The 21,607-nt window shown below is 35.5% G+C and overlaps 1 protein-coding gene across 11 annotated transcripts in view; it reads left to right on the top strand.

The window, feature by feature from the left end:
- The window catches only part of DMD (dystrophin), a 1,181,986-nt gene that overhangs the window by 896,465 nt on the left and 263,914 nt on the right, over positions 1 to 21,607 (top strand). For all 11 annotated transcript variants that reach the window (XM_069032076.1, XM_069032238.1, XM_069031841.1 and 8 more), the window contains 2 exons: positions 14,245 to 14,456; positions 21,312 to 21,466. In XM_069032076.1, coding sequence (XP_068888177.1) covers positions 14,245 to 14,456; positions 21,312 to 21,466 — 367 coding nt within the window. The remainder of the gene's footprint in view (positions 1 to 14,244; positions 14,457 to 21,311; positions 21,467 to 21,607) is intronic.

The raw sequence follows: 21,607 nt of genomic DNA on the forward strand, positions 1-21,607 counted from the left end.
CTTTCATGTAGCTGGAACAGGACCAGTCACCCAAATTCAAACATAAACACTTGGACTAGGGAATAATTTAGTTGTGTCTGTCATTTTAATCAGTGAAAAAACAGGAAAGGTAAGAATAACAAAATATTCCAGGATATACTGAGAATCCCTCATGCACATGGTGAAAAGTAGAGAGCTTGTTGTTAAGGTGGGCTACCACAACAAAGAAAGTAGGACTTGTTAATTCTTTTCTTGCAATGTAAGATTACATCCAAGCAACATATGCCATTCTTAATTTTTCTTCATAGAGAAAGCTCCCTGCCAAACACTAAGCACTGACTTACTCCCATGCCTCAGGTCAGTTGTATGATAGGATATGGATTTTTTTGTTTGTTTTTGCCTTTAGTTAGCAATGAAAATACAGTAAGAGCAAACTTCTTGCATCACTAGAAGTTAGAATGACCTCAATTTAATTTCCAGTTCTGCTACAGACTTTCTTTGTAATTGCAGAAAAGTCTTTTAATTTCATATGTTCAGATCTTTATCTGGTTAAGGTAGGATAATATATCTTATCCCAGCCTTTCTGTGCTATATCTCTTCAGAAGACTAGATTTTTCTACCTCTTCTGTTTGAATCTACAAAACCAAAGTGTTTCCTGTTTTGGTCCCTGTTTGAAGGCAGTACTGTGTTAGAAACAGTAGCTTGCACAGAACATTTTAAATTTAACTAAAAGCAGACATGTAAACAGTAAAAATATCCATTCTATTTTTATCTTATTCATGATGATACAAACAGACAAGCTATGCTCGTGTTACAACACATTATGAAAAAATGAAAAATAAATGGAAATAAAAAGGGATTGTTCAGAAATAAAGTTTTGAGGATGTGATCAAATTATTTGTCCACTGACAGATTAATGGGCAACATTAAATCTCCACAGTTATTTTAAAAACTGTGTCAGAACGGTACATATTCATTTATATGAGACCATAATTTTCTGTAGTAATTAGAGGGCAAAAAGGAAACAGAGGTCCTGCTCAGCAGAGATTACAAGCTAAATTTAGATGTCACATAATCAGCCATATCAGGAAAATGCAGGTTTTGGAGTACATTGTGTCTCATCTCTTTTCCTAAAACGGATGCAATACACAAAAAACATATACTGGAACATGCAGTTGTTCTCAGACAATCTAGTTAAGCATCCTGGAGTATGTTTGGCCTAAGGATTTTACTTTGGCTGTCCTCAATATAAATTTATAATGATTTTAGTTTTTCTTGAGTCAGGAATAAAACAATAACAAAATCAGTGTTTTACACAGGCCCCAAAGCTCCTTTGCAAGTCCAACCTGAGTAAACACAGGCTTAGTCTGTGTGAGAGAGGTCCTAAGACTTTGGTGAATGGTTGCACCAGCTGGTGATTTGATTTCGTTATGTATAAAAATCATCGCTATGGTGACTTATGAAATACTGTAGATAGTTCAAAGAATTCAATTTTATTACTGGTTTCAGAACCCAATGGTGACTCAGAGGCTTTTCAGTCTCTGGTGGATGACAGTGTTTCAGCCTTTTTCATACCAAAAATGGAGGGAATGAGAAAAAACAAAACAGTTCTGGAGACTAGGTGCTTCTATTTCATCTTTCTTATCAGCAAGTCTACTGCATGACAGGTGAGAGCATGACTTGTCAGAGGACAATCCCTCACCAAGTAACAGCAAAGAAGGGTGGGTGATGAGTACTCTGATATGTGGTGAGAAACTGGTGGCATTTGGGCTTGGTGAGACTTAGAGCTTAAAAGAGAATATTTGGGAAAAAGATCTATTTTGTTATATTTTAATTGGACAGGAACTTGTGTACAGTCGAGCAGACGCCTATGCTATGGAAATTTTTGCTGGAAGTGTCAGACTGTGTTTATGTCTGCTTCATCGTCTTAACTTTAGAAATGAGTACCATATTTCAGAGGAAGGGATGTAATAATTCTGCAGAATATTCATTACATTCTCTCTGAATTTCTGTACTTTTGACACTTGGCTTTCTTCACTGCAGCATTATATTAGGGGATGGCAAAAGTAATGGTTTCATCTGTTTGTTGGATACTTCTTTTTGATCCATTTTATGTGTTTTCCTGAAAATATAATAAAATACAGAATCAAACAGAATAGGCTATTTCAGTTTGAAAGGACATGCTAGCCCTTCTGCCTGACCCCTTCAGGGCTGATCAAATGTTAAAGTACTTTTTTAAGGGTATTTTCCAAATGCCTCTTAAATGCTGACAGACATGGGGTATTGACCACCTCTTCAGGAAGCCTCTCCCACTTTCTGACCTCCCTCTTAGTAAAGAAATGCTTTCTAATTTCCAGTACACACCTGTGCAGTGTGTTAGGTTCAAAATTTGCTGAGTTTAAGCCATAACAGAATAGTGACTTTGAAGTGTTTGCCTAAAGTAGATTAAGTTCAGTCCATAGAGTGTCTCACCAATGTTTTGATCTGTGTTGGAGTAGCATAGAGAACATGAACAAAGAAGTACTGACATCTGATTAAAAGAAAACCAAAACACCCCAGAACAAACACAACACCTCAAACAAAAGAAACCAAATAGTAAAAGGCAAGTTATCATGTCTTTCCTTTTCTCATGATTGGTGTAATTGACACATTATATTTTTTTTTCCTTTATTAGCTAAAATATTGCACTAAGATGGCAGATAGAATACACTGTTGGTTGGTGGTATTATTATTATTATTAATAATGTATCTTTTTAGTTACTAAGGAACAAATACATGTGATGTCATGCCAGGTTCATGTGACCTTGAGAACTAGTCCTTTAAATTCAGAATAGGAAAAAAACACATTACCTGGGTTTTTTTGGCACGCTTCTGTGCTTGCAGAGTTGTGCTCCTTTTAAGTTCAAGTATCATCATTTTGAAGATAGGACCCTCATTTTCTAATCAGTAATTAATTTTAAAAAATGGGGTATTATAATTGCACAGAAAATGCTCAAAATGTTTGAATGTTATGGAATTTTGAGAAGAAATATCTCTTTCTTCTGCTGTGCATGTTACTTCCTTAGCTGACTCTGTGGGATATTTACTTTGAAGTGTATAAGGCTATTTTAAGTGTGAAATTTAACTACTTCTCTGCTTTATATTTCAACAAATTTGAAATTAAGAATTTCAAGTGTTAGGAAGCTAAGATTGTCTTTCTCTGCATAGAAAAGTATAGATTAACCAGTATCAGACTGAAAGAATCTTGTGGAGTACTTAAAAAATCAGTGCAAGTGCGAGAGGGAAGACAGAATGGGATGTAAGGACAGTGGAAATGTCAGTCTGAAGGAGAAGCAGGACCCCCAGGGAATTACTCATCTTTGGAAATAGTTCAACATTGGTGCAATTTATCTAAAAGACTGTGATTATCAATCCAAAAAAAAAGAAAGATTTTTTAATTTACAGTCTTTTAATATCTGATACTTCTGTCAGGAAGATTATTCTAAGAGAATTATTTTACCCAAATCACCAGTACAATTCATAATCTATTGTGTAAATTTGACTTTCATTTGAGTCTATAAACTTTTGTCCATGCTAGAATTTATAATCAGCTGTCCCTGAAAATATATCATGGATGAAGATGCATATCTGGTATTTCACTGCACTATTAAGTGCTGCATCCAGCTGTGGGGTCCCCAGTACTAGACAGACACAGACCTGTTAGAGGAGGCCATGGGGGCTGGAACACCTCCCCTAGGAAAACAGTCTGAGAGCTGGGATTGGTCATCCTGGAGAAGAGAAGGCTCCAGGGACACCCCACTGTCACCTTTCAGTTCTGGGGATGGACTTTTTTGTAAGGACAGTAGTGATAGGACACTGAGAATGACTTTAAACTGAAAGAGGGCAGGTTTAGATTGGATATTAGGAAGAAATTCTTTACTGTGAGGGCAGTGAGGCAGTGGAACAGGTTGCCCAGAGAAATTACAGATGCCCCTTTCCTGGTAGCGTTCAAGGCCAGACTGGGTGGGGCTTTGAGCAACCTGGAAGGTTCCCTGCCCATAGCAAGGGGGGTTGGAACTAGGTGATCTTTAAAGGTCTCCTCCAACTCAAACCATTCTATGAGTCTGTGATTAAGAAACTGGTAATTTGTAAATAAAATAAATTTATACTGTTTTCAATATCTCTTGTGAAATAAGAAAAAAATTACTAATTCAGTTCAAATGTACTGTTTACTCAGAACAAAGTACCTGAAATTTATGCTTAAAGTTGAATATAGGAATTTTTTAAAAGAAGTACTATTACTTCTTTCCTTTGAAATCAGTTCTTGCTCATTTGGAAGTTTTCTTTGCTTTCAAAGGAAATATAAAAGTCAAAGCATATTTTTGATTTGGCCCACTGTTTTTTTCCCCTGATGCATGCATGGCTTTTTTTGGATACTGAGCTAAGCCCAGCACTGTTACCAGCACCCAATTTTCTGTCACTGTTTTGTAGTAGCGAAGCTCTGGAGTTGTCTCCCAGCTGACCTCGGTGAGAGTTGTGTGCTGTGGAGGTGGAGCAGATTTGGTAGGGTCAGAAGAGGCATAGGAAAAGATCCACAATAGTCTGGGCTTGTTTGGATTTTGGTTTTTTTTTTGTGGAAGAAAATAGAAATATAAACAATCTGCAAAGCTTAGCTTCAGTAACTTGGAGCCTGATAGCTGAATTACAAAGTCAATTTTAATTTTCTAGTTATTTTGGTTCTCTTAACATCTCCCAAAGTCTTACTCCTACAGTTAGAGCTGGATCTATTAAATCAAAGCCAAAGCAAATCAGTGTACAGAATAACAAATGCAGATATATTTGGAAAGCTAGTCTCAGCCCAAACTCAGTAGGAGGTAGTAGGCTGATGACATTAAGAATATGCAGTGTAAATATGAATGTATGATAGCAACACAAAGTTATGTGGTACTAAGAATTCACAATTTCACTGCCTATACGCCTCATTAGGTAGGTAATGAATTTCACATATTTCAGGACTTAAACTACCCAACCTACCATTATGTTTTTGCATCAGTAAGTCTTTGAGAGCATTACTATATGAAAGCTGATGTACTTTAATAATGCTAATAGCATTTTTGATTATGTTCAGAGAAAGTAGAATACAGTATCACAATTTTAATATCCAATTTTTAAATATAGGCACAGACAAGACATTTCTTCTGAAATAAAGATTTTCTTAAATATTTCATAGGCAGGTTGATTATTAAAAAAGCCATCATCCATGAACAGAAATTAGATATATAACCATAAATTATTTTCCTTTTAATATCTTGAGTAACCAAAATCCTAGAGAAAAACCCAAACAAATAGACATTTGGTCAAAGGTAAATACTAAAATACCTAGTTGCCTCTAATTAAATCTTTCAATTAAAAAAAAATACAGAAATGACTGCACTTTTTCCTATTAAGTTCTCTGAAAACTTTTCTATAAATTTTAAACAGAAACAGTTGGATTGCCTACATATGCACTCATCTAGTTAATCAGATTAGTCTTAATCCTGTGGCTTCAATTTGGGTAGTTCCCATCAGCCTAAATATAATTTCTAAATCTAATGTAAGTCTTCATAATTATATTATGAATATTTAAGAAAGTAGCTAAATTCAATAATGCAGTACATATTTTCTACATGCAATAAGGGGAATAGAATAAATCAAACATTTTGAAAGATGATTAAATCATTCCAGCAAGGAAGCACTCTGGTTTTTTCAGTTAGTACAATGTTGCAGTGAGGTTATATTTTTATATCATCCAAATGTGAGAATTTCTGTAGAAAAAGATCATTTAGTTAACTTCTAAGGGCATGTCCATATGCATCCTGCTTCTGGGGTCATGGAATAATCATTGCTGACTCTGGCTTCTGCCAGAGTAGTGGGATTTTAGTTTTGTCAATCCATTTCTCCATGACTGTCCTGTTCTTAAGGTTCTGCTGACAATAGAGAGGTATCAAAAGATTATTATCTAATCTGTTCATACCCCTTGTCAATAGTTTGTGTATATGCAGATACATATGTTTCTTTCTGTAGGTTTCTAGCAAAACTACACTTAGATTTGTTACCTATTTCATACTAAATCCTAAAGAATCCTACATCTCTTTAGCATTTATTTCTCACATCAGAATTTTACAGATTGTATGACATTTTAAAATGCAAAGCAAATGGTCTTCCACATTGTGCATACCATGATCTGTTCCTTTTCTCATTTAGAGAAAAAATTATCATGAAAACTTTATTTCAGAAGTGATAAATGTTAAATACATGAAAACTTCTATTAAAAGTTAATAAACTGGTGAATGCTTTCTGAGGGACCTGTTTTCCAAATAATAAACTCTTGCATGCCCTTCTCAGTGCCCAGTCATGGAATTTACTTTTTGCTTGGTGTAAGAAACTCATTTCTTCAGATGTGCCACCAGTTTAGTCTGGTCTCTAACTCCCACTCTCTATAGCAAGGTATAAAGCATGCTTAACAGTGTTGAAGAATTATTCACTTGGTGCTTAGCAGAAACCACTTGACAGTTTTCAGTTCAGTCTGTTTGATCTGACACTTTCAAAGGAACAGTGACCTTCATTAGTTTGAACATATGGAACTGATTTTTAGATAAAAGAAAATAAGCTCTGCCCTAATGAAACAAAACAAAATTAAATCAGACTTGCAATAGTTGGAAATAATTACCCCCCAAAAGTATCAAACTATGAAATGAGATTTTGACTGTGTGTTTAAAAAAACCCAAACACATCTAAATCTGTTGAAATCTCTTCCTGCCTGTCCTTCTTGTCTCTGAGAGGGCAGGGAAAGTAACATTCTTCCCCTCGGGACTTTCATGCCTTGGTGTGTCTTTCAGGTACATTTTCATTGCTCTTCATGACCCCCCAAAAGACAACTAAAGGCTCCAAGTGCTTCTTCTTCCTGGTTTCCCTTGTAATACTTCTTATTTTTTTCATAGAAACTATAATGTTACACAAGTATAGATGATTGCAGTTCCTTCCTTCTTCCCAGGTATTATTCATCCACTTAGTTTGCATATATACTTTCTGTTTTGCCTAATTTTCTGTAAGAATAGTCTTTCCAAAAAATCTGTCATTATGCATTATGATACTTTATGATAAGGAATATTTCTATAAATACTTTAATATATTAACTGTACATAAAAGCCACATCTGACATCTTAGTGGTATAAATGGCAGACTTCACATTAGGGTAGATATTCTACATTGCCACCCCACTATTAATTTGGGGTTTATTGGCTAAATCCTCCCATCATTTTATTGACCATTGATCCATCAAAATGTCTTAGATGGCAGATTATTAGTGTTTTTCTATATCTAAGTTAAAGTTTTGCCATGAGTTTCTAAGGTCATTGTTTGAGAAGTATGACTTTTATAAGCCATTGGAAAAAGTTAGGAGAAATGCTCCTCTACAAGGAAAGATGAAGGACAGCTGAAGTATAAATCATTACCCGAGCAGGCTGGCTCCAGCTGTTCTCTGCTGTGCACCCTGTCCTGTCCAGATCCATAATGATACAGGCAGAAACTTAGGGGATAACTGTTCCTGCAACTCCTTAAGTACTTCAGCAATTAAAAAAGAAATGGTTTAAACTTATCCTCACTTGACTCTGCATCTACCATCCAAACATTCTCCCTAGGCCAGTCTCTCACAGATGCACAGATTGTTCATAAGAACAGAGACAGCATCCTTTTGTCAAGGGATGTTGTATGATAGGCTTTATCAAAGTGATTCCTCTTTGAAAAATAAGACTCAAGTCAGACACCTCCTGTTCTGGAAGGCAGAAAGTAGAGCACTTGCAGAAAGGAGTAATTGATGAATGGAGAACTTTAAACAAATCCTTTCCTAGTTAAAAAAAAAAAAAAAAAAAAAAAAAAATTAGTTTAGCTTATTTCCTTAGAACAAAACAATAATACAAAGAAAGGTAACCATAAGATAAGACAAAGTTTAAGTGATATTTTATCTGTGATTCCTCTAATATTGTTTATAGAGAACTGAGCCAAAACTGAAAAACATCAGGAAGTCTTACGTGTAGTGCATGGTTGCTGTACTTTCAGAATGGTCTTGTAACGCTATAAAAACATCCTTTTTTCCTCACTATTTTTTTATCCCTGATATGTGGGAGATTATACTGATTAGGAGAAGAAAGGGAAAACTGTAAAAAAGGTGCAGTAACGTAGAATATTTCTGTTTAGATCCATATTTTCTAGTTTCTCCATCACGCCTCTCATAAAACCTGCTCACTTAAAACTCTGAGGACTGGAAAAAACTGGAATGTTACACAGCTGCAAAAGTTTAACTAAACTAAATTTAATATCGATAAATGTATAGATTAGTAAAAAGCAAGTGAAGTAAAATGAAATACATAACAACTATCCAGAACATTCAAATAAAGTGTACTATTGGGCTGCAATTCAAACAAAAATTAATCCAACCTGAAAATCAATGCATCAGCAGCTTTGGTAACATGGATTAATGCTGTCTATAACTCTGCCATTCACCGGTTACATTCTACAGCAGATCAGGTTGTATTAGTCCCTTTAGTCTTCAAATCTATGAAAATACAGTGAAAAACCTGCTTTTATAGGAAAATGTCAATATATTGACAATAATGCTTTTGAGAAGAAGTCTCCTACAGTGCAAAATTAGTGTAGTTTGTGTAATTTGTTGGACAAGGAAAGTGGAGGGTTTCTATCTCACAAATTCTCTTGCTATTCACTTATTTGTTCACTTTTTTAGAGAGTGTGCTAGATTCGATGGACTTAAAAAACTGGCATGGAATTAATACTTTTTTCATCTTTGCATAGGCTAAATATGTAATATGTATGTTCTAGTAAATGAACATTATTTCTCCTGTGACAGCTTCTTCTCAGACTCCTTTTCTGTTGTGGTTATATTATAAACAGGAGAAGGTATATTCTCTCACTGAAGTTGTATTTGTCAATAAGATAAATTGATAAAATGGTATGAAAATCTACCACAGAAAAAGAAATTAATTTTTTGTTTGTTTCCCTATAATGAGTAATGCATGAAAAAACCTATGAAAATTTTTGTTAATAAATAAAACTGAATCTTAAGGATGCAGTCTCCTTCACTCTCCTTCACTAAGTGTGTTCTTTCCTCAATATATGAAATTAATGAAAAACAGATTGAAGAATACCTGTCTTGTGTCTGATTACTTTAGATGCTGCTTTCTGCTTAGTTGTTGCTTATAGTAACTTCAGTTCAGCAGAATTTCTTTTGTCCATTTTAGTATATAATCACTATTGATCAGCAAGGAAATAATAGAGATAGAAAAAAGGAAATTGAATAGCAACCTTGAAATTACAAACTGGCAAAATCTCACCATGTCCTAAGTTGCTCATTTGAGAGACTTCAGTGTTGAATTGGGAGTGGTTGGAGGCACGCTGGGACACTTTCCAGCAAGCAAGCAAAAAACTTGTGTAGGTGAAGTACAATGAGGACTTCTGCTGGAGCACTGTGACTGGGAGATGGATGGGGATTGGGCTTCACTTCAGGAAATAACCTGTTGTATACACTTTGTCTTTCTGACACTCAGTTTAGCTTTGTCAAATATTTTTGTGGTTTTATATTCATGTAAAACTAGGTAATGGTCACATGCATTAATAAATTATTTCTTTTCATTAAGGCCATAAAGAAAATTCTGTCCTGATTTTTCCAGATTGCCCCTTTGCAGTCAGCAAAAATCTTTTTGAGATAATTTGTAATACTGATTCTCACAATAAAGATATTGTGCTGTTGTCAAATTTAGGGCAAGGAAAGGAAAGGAAGAAAATTGGATACAACAAACACATGCCACACTGAAAAATAAGACACTGGGCTTTGAAATGTAAAAGGCATGGGACTTAGCTGTAATGATCAACATAAACTGAGGTGTTTCAGAAACTACTGAACTAGGGGGAACAAAAAGACTTTTTTTCATTTTTACTAATTATTTTAAATTCCTGTGCTTCAGTGATATTAATAGTGTACATGGAGCCATGTTTGTTGTGTCTGTCTGGGTGTTTCCAATGTGTAGCTGTCACAGTATGTAGTGCAATGATATGTACAACATAAAGATTAGAGTCTCACTTCAGTAATATGCTATTATAATGGAGAGAGCAGTAAGGTCAGTTACATTACTTTTTTCTGGAAAAATTTACTCTTTTTAGTCATATTAGATGTTCTTAACTTTCAGGATATTTTGTCATCTTTGCAATAGCTTTTGGTCCACTTTTGTTTATTTTATTTTATTTTTTTTCATTTATTGAGTATTACTTATTGAGGGCCTTATATTCAAGGTAGGAAATAGTGATAACATTTTTTCTTTACTTTTCCAAAATTTGGGCAAATCCTTTTTCTGGAATAATTACTTCACGTGCCATTGATTGTTCTATTTTCTTAGGTTTAGAACCTTGCTTATTTCTAAGGCTGTCTTCCTCATTCCAGGTAAGGGTCATAAAACTTTGAAAGAAATTGATTTTCCCTATGCTGGATCCATTAATCCCAGCCAGCAGCCAAGCCTGACACAGCCACCCACTCACTCTCCCACCAGAGGGATCAGGGAGAAAATCAGAAGGGTCAGAGTTGGAAAACTTTGAGATAAGAACAGTTTAATAGGGAAAGCAAAAGCCATGCACACAAGCAAAGGAAAGCAAGGAATTCATTTACTACTTCCCATTGTTGGGCAGGTGTTCAGCCATCCCAGAAGAGGAGGGCCTATTACATGTAATGGTGACTTGGGAATACAAATTCTAACACTCCAAAAGTCCTCCCCTTGCTCCTTCTGCCCCCCACTTTATTTACTGAGCCATGATGTCACATGATCTTGAATGTCCCTTTGGTCAGTTGGGGCACCTGTCCTGGCTGTATCTCCTCCCAGCCTCCCAGTGTCCTCACCAAAGTGGCAGTAGGATAAGCAGGAAAGGCCTTGGCTCTGTGGAAGCCCTGCTCAGCAATAAAAAAAGTATCTCCTATCACCAACCCAGTGTTCAGCACAAATCCAAAACACAGCCCCATATTAGCTGCTGGGAAGAAATTTAACTCTCCCAGCTAAACCCAGCACAGTCCTGTGTGACCTTAATGATTTTATAAAGTCTTGAAAGCAGAAATAGTCCTTCTAAAGGCTATGGTCAGAGTGTTGGCCTGAAAGAACTTTGGACTGAGATTCCTCACTGCTGTCTTATAAAACACTCTTAAATATATTAATAAACCTATTCCCAGTACTACCCAGTTAGAAAAAACCTTTTATATGTTCCAGTGCCCTTGCACAAACCCTCTATGATGTTCACAATTTAAAAATTGTCTACTACTGTCCAACATGATTTAATAACAATTCTCTGACCCTCCTCATCTGCAGTCAGTAACTCATTATCTGCAGGTGAATGCGTTCATGGGTTCCTGGGGTCAGTTCTAACACAATATACACTCAATTTACAATTTCTGGACTTTTTCATTTGGCATAAATCTAAGTGGCATTCACCTTTCCTTCTGTGGAAAACATTCCACTAAAGAGTGAACATGAACAAATACATCCTTAAGAGACACTGATTTAGACTGTGGTTTTCACTTTGGAAGTGAACCCCATATTTTAAGCTTTAGAGCCTTGGGCTTTTTGTTATTCAAAAATCAATCAAATGGGAACATAATTTAAAGATTGTAAATGTATTGTAATGAAGGGATTTTTATGTTACATTAAATTAAATGATATTGTCATCATTATAAAGTCTTCTCTAATAAATTATTTATACATATTTCATCTTAAATAGTACTTCACTCTTTGGTACATTCTACCTTAGAAAAGCCAGATTAATTATGTAGATATCATGGTGTGTTTAACCACAAGTGAAGTACTTTGTTTATTGGGTTTGGTCACTCACTGGTGTAAGAAAACCACATTTATTTTTCTGGTGCGTTGTTTTGTTTACATTACCTACTAACTTCCTGAATTCTTCAATTCCAGTCTGTAATAAAGCAAAAGTAAATATATGTATATTATTTTATTGAGGGAGCTAAGGCAAGTATTTTCACAAGGAAATGGAAGATGTTTTTCATAGATTTGGAGCTTGTGCATTCATAGTCACTTGTGTAAATGGGCTCCTGAGATATCCTGAATGCAGTTTTCCTTATGCAGCCTCATTGTCCTCTTGGGTGGGAGAATTGGTCATCATGGAATCCCAGGACTGTGGGATCTGATGAAAAACTCAGTCTTGCTGCAAAAAGCACAGTCCCTACAGGAGGACTGCTAAATCTCTTGCTTACATACAAATCTCATGAGACATTATGGAACCAATACATCTGTAAATATTTTGATTTTGGGTGATAAGAAATTACAGCATTTCTTATTAAAAGCAGCTCTTATGAAAAAATTAATATAACTGTAGATCCAGCTTTCTTTTGAAGCAGTTCTGCAATAGGGTTTTCATTCACTTCTTAATCCTCTCTACCCCCTGCCAAAAAAAAAACCACCAAAAAAACACCCCCAAACAACCCACACCAACAAGGAAACTTAAAATAAAGCAAAAGTAGGTGGGATTTTTGTAGTTTGTGTTTTCTTTTTCATGGACAGCTGATACAAACAAGCTGTTGTACTTCTGTCTGCAATGTATCAAAATCTTCAGTTTGCCAGGAATGAAAATATATGAATGTCTCAGAGTCAAAGGGGGAAGGAACTCAAGTAGTGATTTACAAGAAATAGGTGGCAGCTGTTGCCAGCAACACTGTGGAAGGTGTTTAGGCAGTCTTTGTCTCTAAGTGTCCAGCACAACCCTTGAGCCACATTCTGTAGCCACAGCAGGAAGATTTTGCTCAAGCTGCTCACTTCTGTTATTCACCCTTCCTGAAGTCTACAGCCTCTTTGTTGTTTCAAGTGTGCTCTAAAGCTTACATCAGAAATCCTTGCCCAGAGAGGGCACAGAAATGAATTGTTTTGTGACATGAGTATACAACTTCCTAAAACGAGAGGTTAGATTTGCTTCAGATTAAATTTAAATATTTCAGCTTTAGGCTATCCTTGCTGTGCTCTGCCTGTGCTTTATGTTTTCCCGTTCTGTTTCTTCAGTTCCTTTTGCTTTCCCTTTGATTTAAACATGTTGCTATGTGTGCTTACTCAGTTTTTCTCCCTAGACTTCAGCAGGGAATGCTGAAAAGTTTTCTTGTCTCTCTAAACCTCAGCTGAGTACATGGAAAGATCTTTACCCTTTCTTCTGGAAGGAGGAAAAGCACTGATAGTTAGAAGTCTCTTTTCCCTGCTGAAGCATTTCTCATCCAGGTCTTTAGCCTGCACCATTCTGGAATCAACCTTACAGTGAGACATGCAGTGTTGGAACTACCAGTCAACAAATATTTCAAATGCTTTCTGATTACTCTAGGAAACTCAGTTCCCTTCCCTAGAAGGCCTGTGAATTTGCAATGTAGTGAGGAAGTCTTCAAGAAAATATTGAGAATGCATTTTTGTGTGGATTAACCTCAGGGAATTAAATATATGTATATAAGAATTGCTTATTCCTTCATGCACTGCACAGATTTTATTTTTTGTTGATTTGGGGGGTTTTGTGTATATTGTGTCAAAGTTCAGCTGCTTGGACACTTCTATTGGTGTTGTTATGCTACTATGGATGAGCCTGGTGCTGGATGCTCTCCAAAGGTTATCAGTGATTTTAGTGATCCTTAAGTTTCCACAAATCACATTTCTTTCAAATGGTGGATAAAGCTAATGTTATTTTATATTTATTTTATCTTATATGTGCATATAAGAAAGTTGTTTAGCCTTTGCAGTTTGCTAATGTTTGCCTTAATGAAATAAGAAAGTACAGCCATTCATTATATCTTGCAATAAATCTTTAACTAATATTACTGTAGTCCCTAAAGGACTTGTTGTTCAGAAAATCCTAAACCTTGTGTTGGTTTGGTAAAAATAAAGGATTATTGAAGACTTTTTCTCAAATATGATCCTGTTTCATGAGGGCTTTTGAGGCATGAACCTGTCATTTCTTGCTGCATATGCATTGAGACACATGCTGTGTGTCATAAAGCCATACTGTGTGACCCAGAACAGTTTATCTGTTCTTTTTTGTTGAACTAAACTTCGATGCAATTGCAGTTTAAAAGTACAGCAGCTTTCTGATATGGTCAGTTCTAGAAAGACTTTAATATCTTTTTTTCGTTCCCTTTAAAAAATAGAATTTAAAAAAAAATTAAAAGCTTTTAAGTAATTCAGCTTTTGTTTCTCCTTTGTGTTTCACCAGTTGAAAAGATACAGAGCCAGTGGGATGAAGTGCATGGATACCTCCAAAGCCGGAAACAACAGCTTCAAGAGATGTTGAAGGATTCAACACAGTGGCTGGAAGCTAAACGAGAAGCTGAACAGGTTCTTGAACAAGCAAAAGCAAAGCTTGAGTCATGGAAAGAAATCTCCTACACTGTGGAAGCTTTGAAAAAGCAGAACACAGAACTTAAGGTCACTACTGAGTATTAAAATATTTCCATTTGAGTTAATGAGATAGTTAAAGAATATGTCCTCTGTTGTCCTCTAACTATGGACAATGTACACTGCAAAAAATCTTCCATTGCAAATTAGAACAAAATTAAAGTCTAAAATATGTGTCACATATTCCTTGAATATGAAATTGGTCTTTACTTACCAGATATAACAAATATCTGGCTGATCTTGCTGGAGGAACACCTACCTTTTTAGCACAAGTATTTCACATCCCTTCTGTTCAACTGCAGCCTCAGCAGCACTGGTACTGCAGACTGGGAAATCATGTTGTACTGGTATGGCTGTCTTCACTGCTAATGAAGCTGTATGGGTTTTCTGGAAGTAGTTGAGAAAACAGGAAAAAAAACCCAACTGTAGCAAACTATATGGATATATTTTGGAAATCAAGCATTTTAGATTTGCCACAAGATAATCTCACCAGATTCAACCTCAGCAGGGTTATTAACTGAAAAAATAAGCCTGAAATGGCTCCTCCTGTGATTTTAGCACGTTGCCACATTATGGGTGCTAAAATGTGTTAACTTACATAGCTGAGCTATATGTCAGGTAGAAAATATTCTCTGTTGCATCAGTTTTTAAGTTTCTTATTATGGAAACAGTCATACTTTGGTGACATTCTTCATGAATAAATTTTGAGAACATCAGTTTAAGATTAATAGTATCTCATTGTCTAATTGGGGGAAACCAAGATTAAAACCAACCAATCAATCAGCCTTTTAAGGTGAATCCTGCCTCTATGGGAAAAGAGTTACACCAGTATTTTGTGATATATTCTCCTCTCCTACCCACCAGATTTTTGTAGTTTTTTTAACTCCTACCACTCAATTTTTGGTTAAAGTTTGTGGGCTTAGACCAGTCTTATTGACACATCTGATTGGTAATGAACTGCTGTAAAGAGTTAATGGGGTCCTCATCAACATTTTACTGCCAGAGAAAGTATATGTATGTCCAACTTCATGATTGGTTCGGTTATCTCCATTATCAGTTATTGTATTTAGAAGTAGATACAAAATCTGTTGATGTTTTTGCTTGCTTTTTTTTTCTTTTGCTTGCCTGAGCACAGAAATTGTCTGTCAGCCCATTGTTTTAGGGCTGAGCTAAGGTTAAGTTTTCTCATTTAAGATTGTACCAAAAGGGTCATTGCTTGGGAAGGGTAGATTATGGTAAACAAGGGCAATCACTCACTAATGTATTGGAAAGAGTTATGGATCATGTGTAGTTCTGTCATTCAGCATAGAGGACTCCCATTTGTCACTGTCTTCCTGCAGAGATACAGCCCTGGCTTCTGCCCAGTGTTTGTTTTAAAAAAGGAAAAGCTTCAACAAAGTCAATGCCTCAGCTCTGCAAAGACTCAATTAACAAAAAAACAGTTCTGTGCAAGCACTGTCTTATGCCATAGTGTTGGAGTGTCTTATGTCTCGAACACGAATTTCTTAACTAGGAAAATAATTGAAATTATTGCTTTAGAAATGGATTTTTATCCACTTTTTTTACAAGAATATACAAAGTTGAGATGAGGTCCATCTAAGGGTATATGCTTTTTGAAAAAAATTACGGGGTTTTTTGGATCAACATTATCCATTGAGAGAAATAAGAACATGCCATCTTCTCTTCCACCCCCAGAGTTCTAGATAAAGAATACTAGTGTTCTTATTCACAGAATGCATCTCTACCTATAGATTTTGGGAATGGAGACCTGCAGATTCTTTTGCCTCACTTTAAAGGCACTTGGGCTATGTGTATCCTCAGCCATTCCCACCAGTCTGGATCCAGTGGGATGTGTTGTGTCAAGTTGCAGATGTTAACCTATAATTATAGTTTCAGTGTCATCCATCATAATTCATGCCCTCATGATGATATGAACATCAACAAGCTCTGCTCTTCTGGGGTTGTTTACTTTCATTTATTTGGTTTTGCTTAGCCTTTCTTCTTCGAGTCTAGAAGAAATTCACCTCTGTCTTAGAGAATAGGGAGTAGGAGTGGTGGGGGGATTTAATTTCTTTTTTTTCCTTCTCCTTTTTGTATTTCTTTTGTGCCAGCCTTCCTAGAGGAATTATCTTTGTCTGCCAGAAATTCCTATTGTGTCAAATCCCTCATCAAAGTTTCTCAGATGTGACGGCATCAGCTGTTATGTTCATGCTTGAGATAAGGGGTCATGAAGTCTAAGGAAAATGGAAATTTTTTTTTGAGTTAGCAGCTTTATGTTTCTGCTGTACAGTATTATCTAAACTGAAGGACCTAGAAATACATCAAGTTTTCAAAATAAATGCTTTCCAGGCTTCTGTGCCAAACACACATATTTTTCTGTCCCCTGAAGATGTAGAGTAAGTAGGCTGTCTTTTGGCTTGCTATTACACTGATGAAGAGGAAGCTGTCATTTTTATTTTTTTTTGAGGGAAAGAGAGAGGTCAGTGCAAGACTTAAATAAATTCTTCAGACTTATTAATTTTGTCAGCTTTATATCTCAACACAGCTTGGTGTGAGAAAGTAGTCACCAAGTGTTCTTCTGATTTGCTTGTTAAACACTGTAGGTCTGCCTAAAGACAGCTGAATCAATGTGTAAGTTCCTTTCTGCTCTAGGGGAACTTTTAATCAGTGCATGTGTTAATGCATTTCTGTTAGGGCATCCTTATACATGAGTACATGGTAAACTCAATAATACCAGTCTTTTGATTATTATTTTTTTACAATGTCAGCATAAAACAAAAATCTATAGCTGGCTTGTATTTGGCCAGTAACGTTTTTAATAGAATTTGACAATTTTTTTCTGACATTTAAAAGAGAAAAGTAAGCAGGTACTATAGCTAATACTTAAAAATATTATTCATTTGAATCAGAAATTAATTCAGAGTTAATTTGCTGAGAATTAAAACTTTTTTCTTCCATTCTATTTTTTTAGTTTGGTATTTGAGAACTAAACTGGTGTTAGGTGTGGGGAACCAGAATATGGTAATCTGCACACTGGGAGTCTTTACCCATTAAGTCCTGGTTTTTATTGTTCATTAAGTGATGACTGCAGATGGTTAACTCAGCAGGCTGAAGGTTGTAGGTATATAAATAGTACACAATCACACCTCAACTCCTTCCATCACCACGTCAGCAGAACAAAGGCTAGTGTAAAACTAACCTTTGCTCAATAGGATATTGAACTTCTGTTTAAAAGAGGAGAAAAAAAAAATTAAAAAAACCACCAAAACTCCAAACCAAAAAAAACTTCCAGGATTGCCCATTCACTCCTTGACTCCTTGCTTTGGTCAGAGCTGGTAAAACATTTTCTCTCCCTCTGTACAATTTCATCTGGGATGGCCAAAGTGAAGAGGAGGAAGGATGGGGACAATGTTTCATTCCTTTCCTTCTTTGACCACTTATTTCTTCATCTACACAGGAAATTAAACAGCAGCCTGATTACATCCTCTGCTCTGTTGGGACTCAAAAGGCCAGGCAGCCTCCCACTGGTGTGAACGGGGTGTGAACTTTATGTCCTGAATTTGAGGATAAGGCTGAGGCTGCCTTGCTTGCCTTTGTCGGTTTCTTGCAGGGTGGTAACTTACTAGGGACTCTTTTGCTGTTCCCTGTGCACCAAGATGAAAAACAAAATCAGCATTTTGTGGTTTTTTATTGTTCCAGGGCTGACAGTGTATTGCTTTGATTTTAGTAAAACAATCAACAATTAAGTTCATGTTATTGACTATGTTGCAAACACTGAATTAGAATCCCTTGATTAAAAAAATAAATTCTTTAAGTATATAAATAAAACAGGCTACTGATACACAGAAAAAGGACAGAAAGACAGCCTGATTTTCCAGATTTGTGGTATATACCCAGAAAAGGATTATGTTGTACATACATATTGTTATATTTGAACTACTGTGCATCATTGATTTTGTTCCACTGGGCAATCCTGGGATAGAATAAAGTGAAGCTCTGATTTCATTACTTGTTTTAAATCGAGGGCTCTTAATTGCACAGACTTTATTCCTAATAACATCAACTAGTGTCTTCTAATTAAAAGTTTAAAATAAATTTATACCTAACTAACATGATAAATTCACGCTCTTAATTCCTTAAGCCTTTTAATAAACTCAGCAAATTCCAGTGATAACACTGACAAAACAAAGAGAATGCTTTAAAAAAAAATGTCGAAAAGAAATTACGGTAATGAAGCATTTTCCTTTAAAGAAAAAAAAAACCAAATCTGCTCTTAAGTAGCTAAAAGATAAATGTAAAAGGGAAAAGAGGGAAAAAAAAGGATGCCATGAATGTAATTCTGAAGTATCCATTGCAGTCATGTAGGAAGACAGTTGATGGGCCTCTGGTGGGACAGACAGGTAAAACTTTTACTACAACACTTGGTTCTCAGTGTCTGCACACAGAGAAAAGTTGAAGCATGTGCTCCTCACAGCTGTAGAAAAATTACATATCAATTTCCAGTAAAATAGAAAATACAAATTGTTTCCATCAGCAAAGCTCTCTATATTCATAATTTCTTTCCTGAGTGATGACCTAGTGTTGTAGTGTCAGGAAGTTAATGGATTAATGTTGAAGTTAATGGTGAGAACAACACTTTTGGAAATAACCTTGTAATGGATCTTCCCTTTTTTTTTTTAATTATAAAACAGGGTTTCAAATCTTTTATGAGGTCATTTTTATTCACATGAGTCTTGGCAAAAAGATCTTATTTTCAAAGTAAAGTTTACAGACCATTAATTTACAAGGCAGGCAAAATGTTATGGTAACTCTTCTGTACAAAGCAATGAACAGTCAGTCTGCTGTGATTCTTTGGCTGAGAAAAAAAATTACCTGCATGCCTGTGTAATTTCAAACAAAGAGAAAGGTAGAGTAAAACAAAGATGGATTGACCTAAATGTAGAATAGATACTTGCTATATAAGGTCTACAAAAACGAAATTATTCTTACTGTAGAAATTTTAAATTTTGTATTTTGTATATATATTATTATATTTATGTAAATATTAAAATTTGTATATTTATTGTATATCATTCTGGCAGGAAAGGAGCTCAGCTAGCAGACTGTTTCCAAAACAACCATCTGCCTGTACCATCCTCAAAGAAGTAGTAGTGGTTTTCCACAAAATTATCACCTCTCCTGTCTATATCTTCTCACTCAGAAAAGGGAAATTACTTAAAAAAAATTTGTCTAGACAGCTTCATCTTAGGTGACCTTAACCATAACATGTTCAGATGGTTTTCAGGATTAGGGGTTCATAGGCTCCTCCTAATGTTTGACTGGTAGAAATAAGATCCCTTGTACAAAACAGATAAACAAGGTGCTGCCTTAGTACCTGAGGCTGTTTGGTGCACAGTGACTGAGTGATCTGCCCCTCTCATGAAGGAATAGCACAGGAAATGGAGGAAGTACCTGTTTTCAGTTTTAAATAATGGAGAGAACCTAGAGATGGTGAAATAGCCCTTTAACAGGTAAGAGTTTGGGGGAAAAATCAACCTCCCCCCGCCAAAATTCCATTTGGACTATGTTCAAAGATCTTAGTCCCAGTCTTAATCAAAATCACTTTACAGACCTTCTGAGATTAAAACATTAACACATAAATTATTTATTTATTCTTAGTATTTAGACTCTTTCACTAGGGATTACATGTAAGTTCAGCTCTGTGTGGAGAATTCCTTATGTGAGTCAAAACAAGATTTCAAAAGGAACACTGCTTTGGGAGAATGAAGGGAAAAAAGCTATTTTTTTCTTCACAGGCATTTCCCGATTTATTTATGAAAGCACAACAATAAAGACAGTCAAGTCTTACTGTTTGTTTTTTGTCAATAGCTTCAAATGTTTACATGCAACTTACTATTTCTATTTGCAAATACAAACTGGTTTTCAACTTGTATTGTCCATTTTATTGGCTAGTTGGAGTCTCTCTAGTACAAAAGTACAAGTAGGCAATCAATTATCTTTTTCATTTTGTTGTTACACATTATGGATTAAATATGCAGCTTCAGTGCATTTATATGGAAATTTGCTCTGAGAGAAAGACTAACAGGAAAGATGCATGGGAGCTGGCTGCTGGCTGAGTGAGTGCTCTGGATTTCCTGGCTTGCTTCTGCAGTGAGGCAGCTGGCCTAGGTGGAGAGGAGAAAGAAAGTGAGGAGAAAGTGGGGAGGAAAGGGGGAAACAAAGAATGACCAAGATTTAAAAAGCTTTTTAGTATTAAGCATAAATTAGCATTATAAAGATATTAATAGGTTTACCGGTAGTATATTGCTGTATTGCAAATTTAGTGCTGTTCCAGTAGATGGCACTAATTACATAAACAATTTGCTGAATGAATTAAATTTAAAAAAAAACAACCTGAAAGCACAGGTATTAATTGTCCAAATCAGTATTATTTCATGGTATAAAAAAGAAAATTAGTCAGAATATATGATTTCACTATATTTTCTATCCCAGTATAATTCAGTGTCACAAATAATTGTAGTTTCTATAATGCATAATAATGCATCCATCTATTTGTGTCTCAGAAAAGAATAATCAACATTCTAATCAGTGTTTATAAATTTGAGCTGTCATGTCTTTTCCAGCATTTAGAAGTTGGTTGCTTGGTCCTCTCAGAGTGTAGAAGTAGTCCTGTGGTCATATCACTAAAAGAATTTAAAACATTTAGAAAAACTGATTTTCATTTCCAGTAAATGTGAGGAAGGAATTTTTTTCTTCTTTTTTCTTTTTTTTTTTTTTAATATAGATGGTGTAAGTTATTCTGCTCCTTCTCTAATAATCACAACAATGTATGTGATCATTTTATGTTGCTCTGAAGATTATTCTTTCTTTCTCTTTTTACTTCAGCAATTTGCAAAAGAAATACGACAATGGCAAATAAATGTAGATGTGGCAAATGACATGGCACTTAAGCTGCTCCGTGATTATTCAGCAGATGACACCAGAAATGTACAACTGATGACAGATAGCATTAATGCATCGTGGGCTGCCATTAATAAAAGGTAGGATATAAATTCTATTATTAGATTTGTTGTTAAACGCCATTAATATTCATTGTCCAGCTTTGGTTGGAGATTATAGAAGATGTAACTTTTGCAAATGACGTGACTGTAGTTAGAAACGATCATGACTCTTCTGTAGAA

The sequence above is a fragment of the Aphelocoma coerulescens genome, chromosome 1, assembly GCF_041296385.1.
Source record: "Aphelocoma coerulescens isolate FSJ_1873_10779 chromosome 1, UR_Acoe_1.0, whole genome shotgun sequence".
Classification (NCBI taxonomy): Eukaryota; Metazoa; Chordata; class Aves; order Passeriformes; family Corvidae; genus Aphelocoma; species Aphelocoma coerulescens.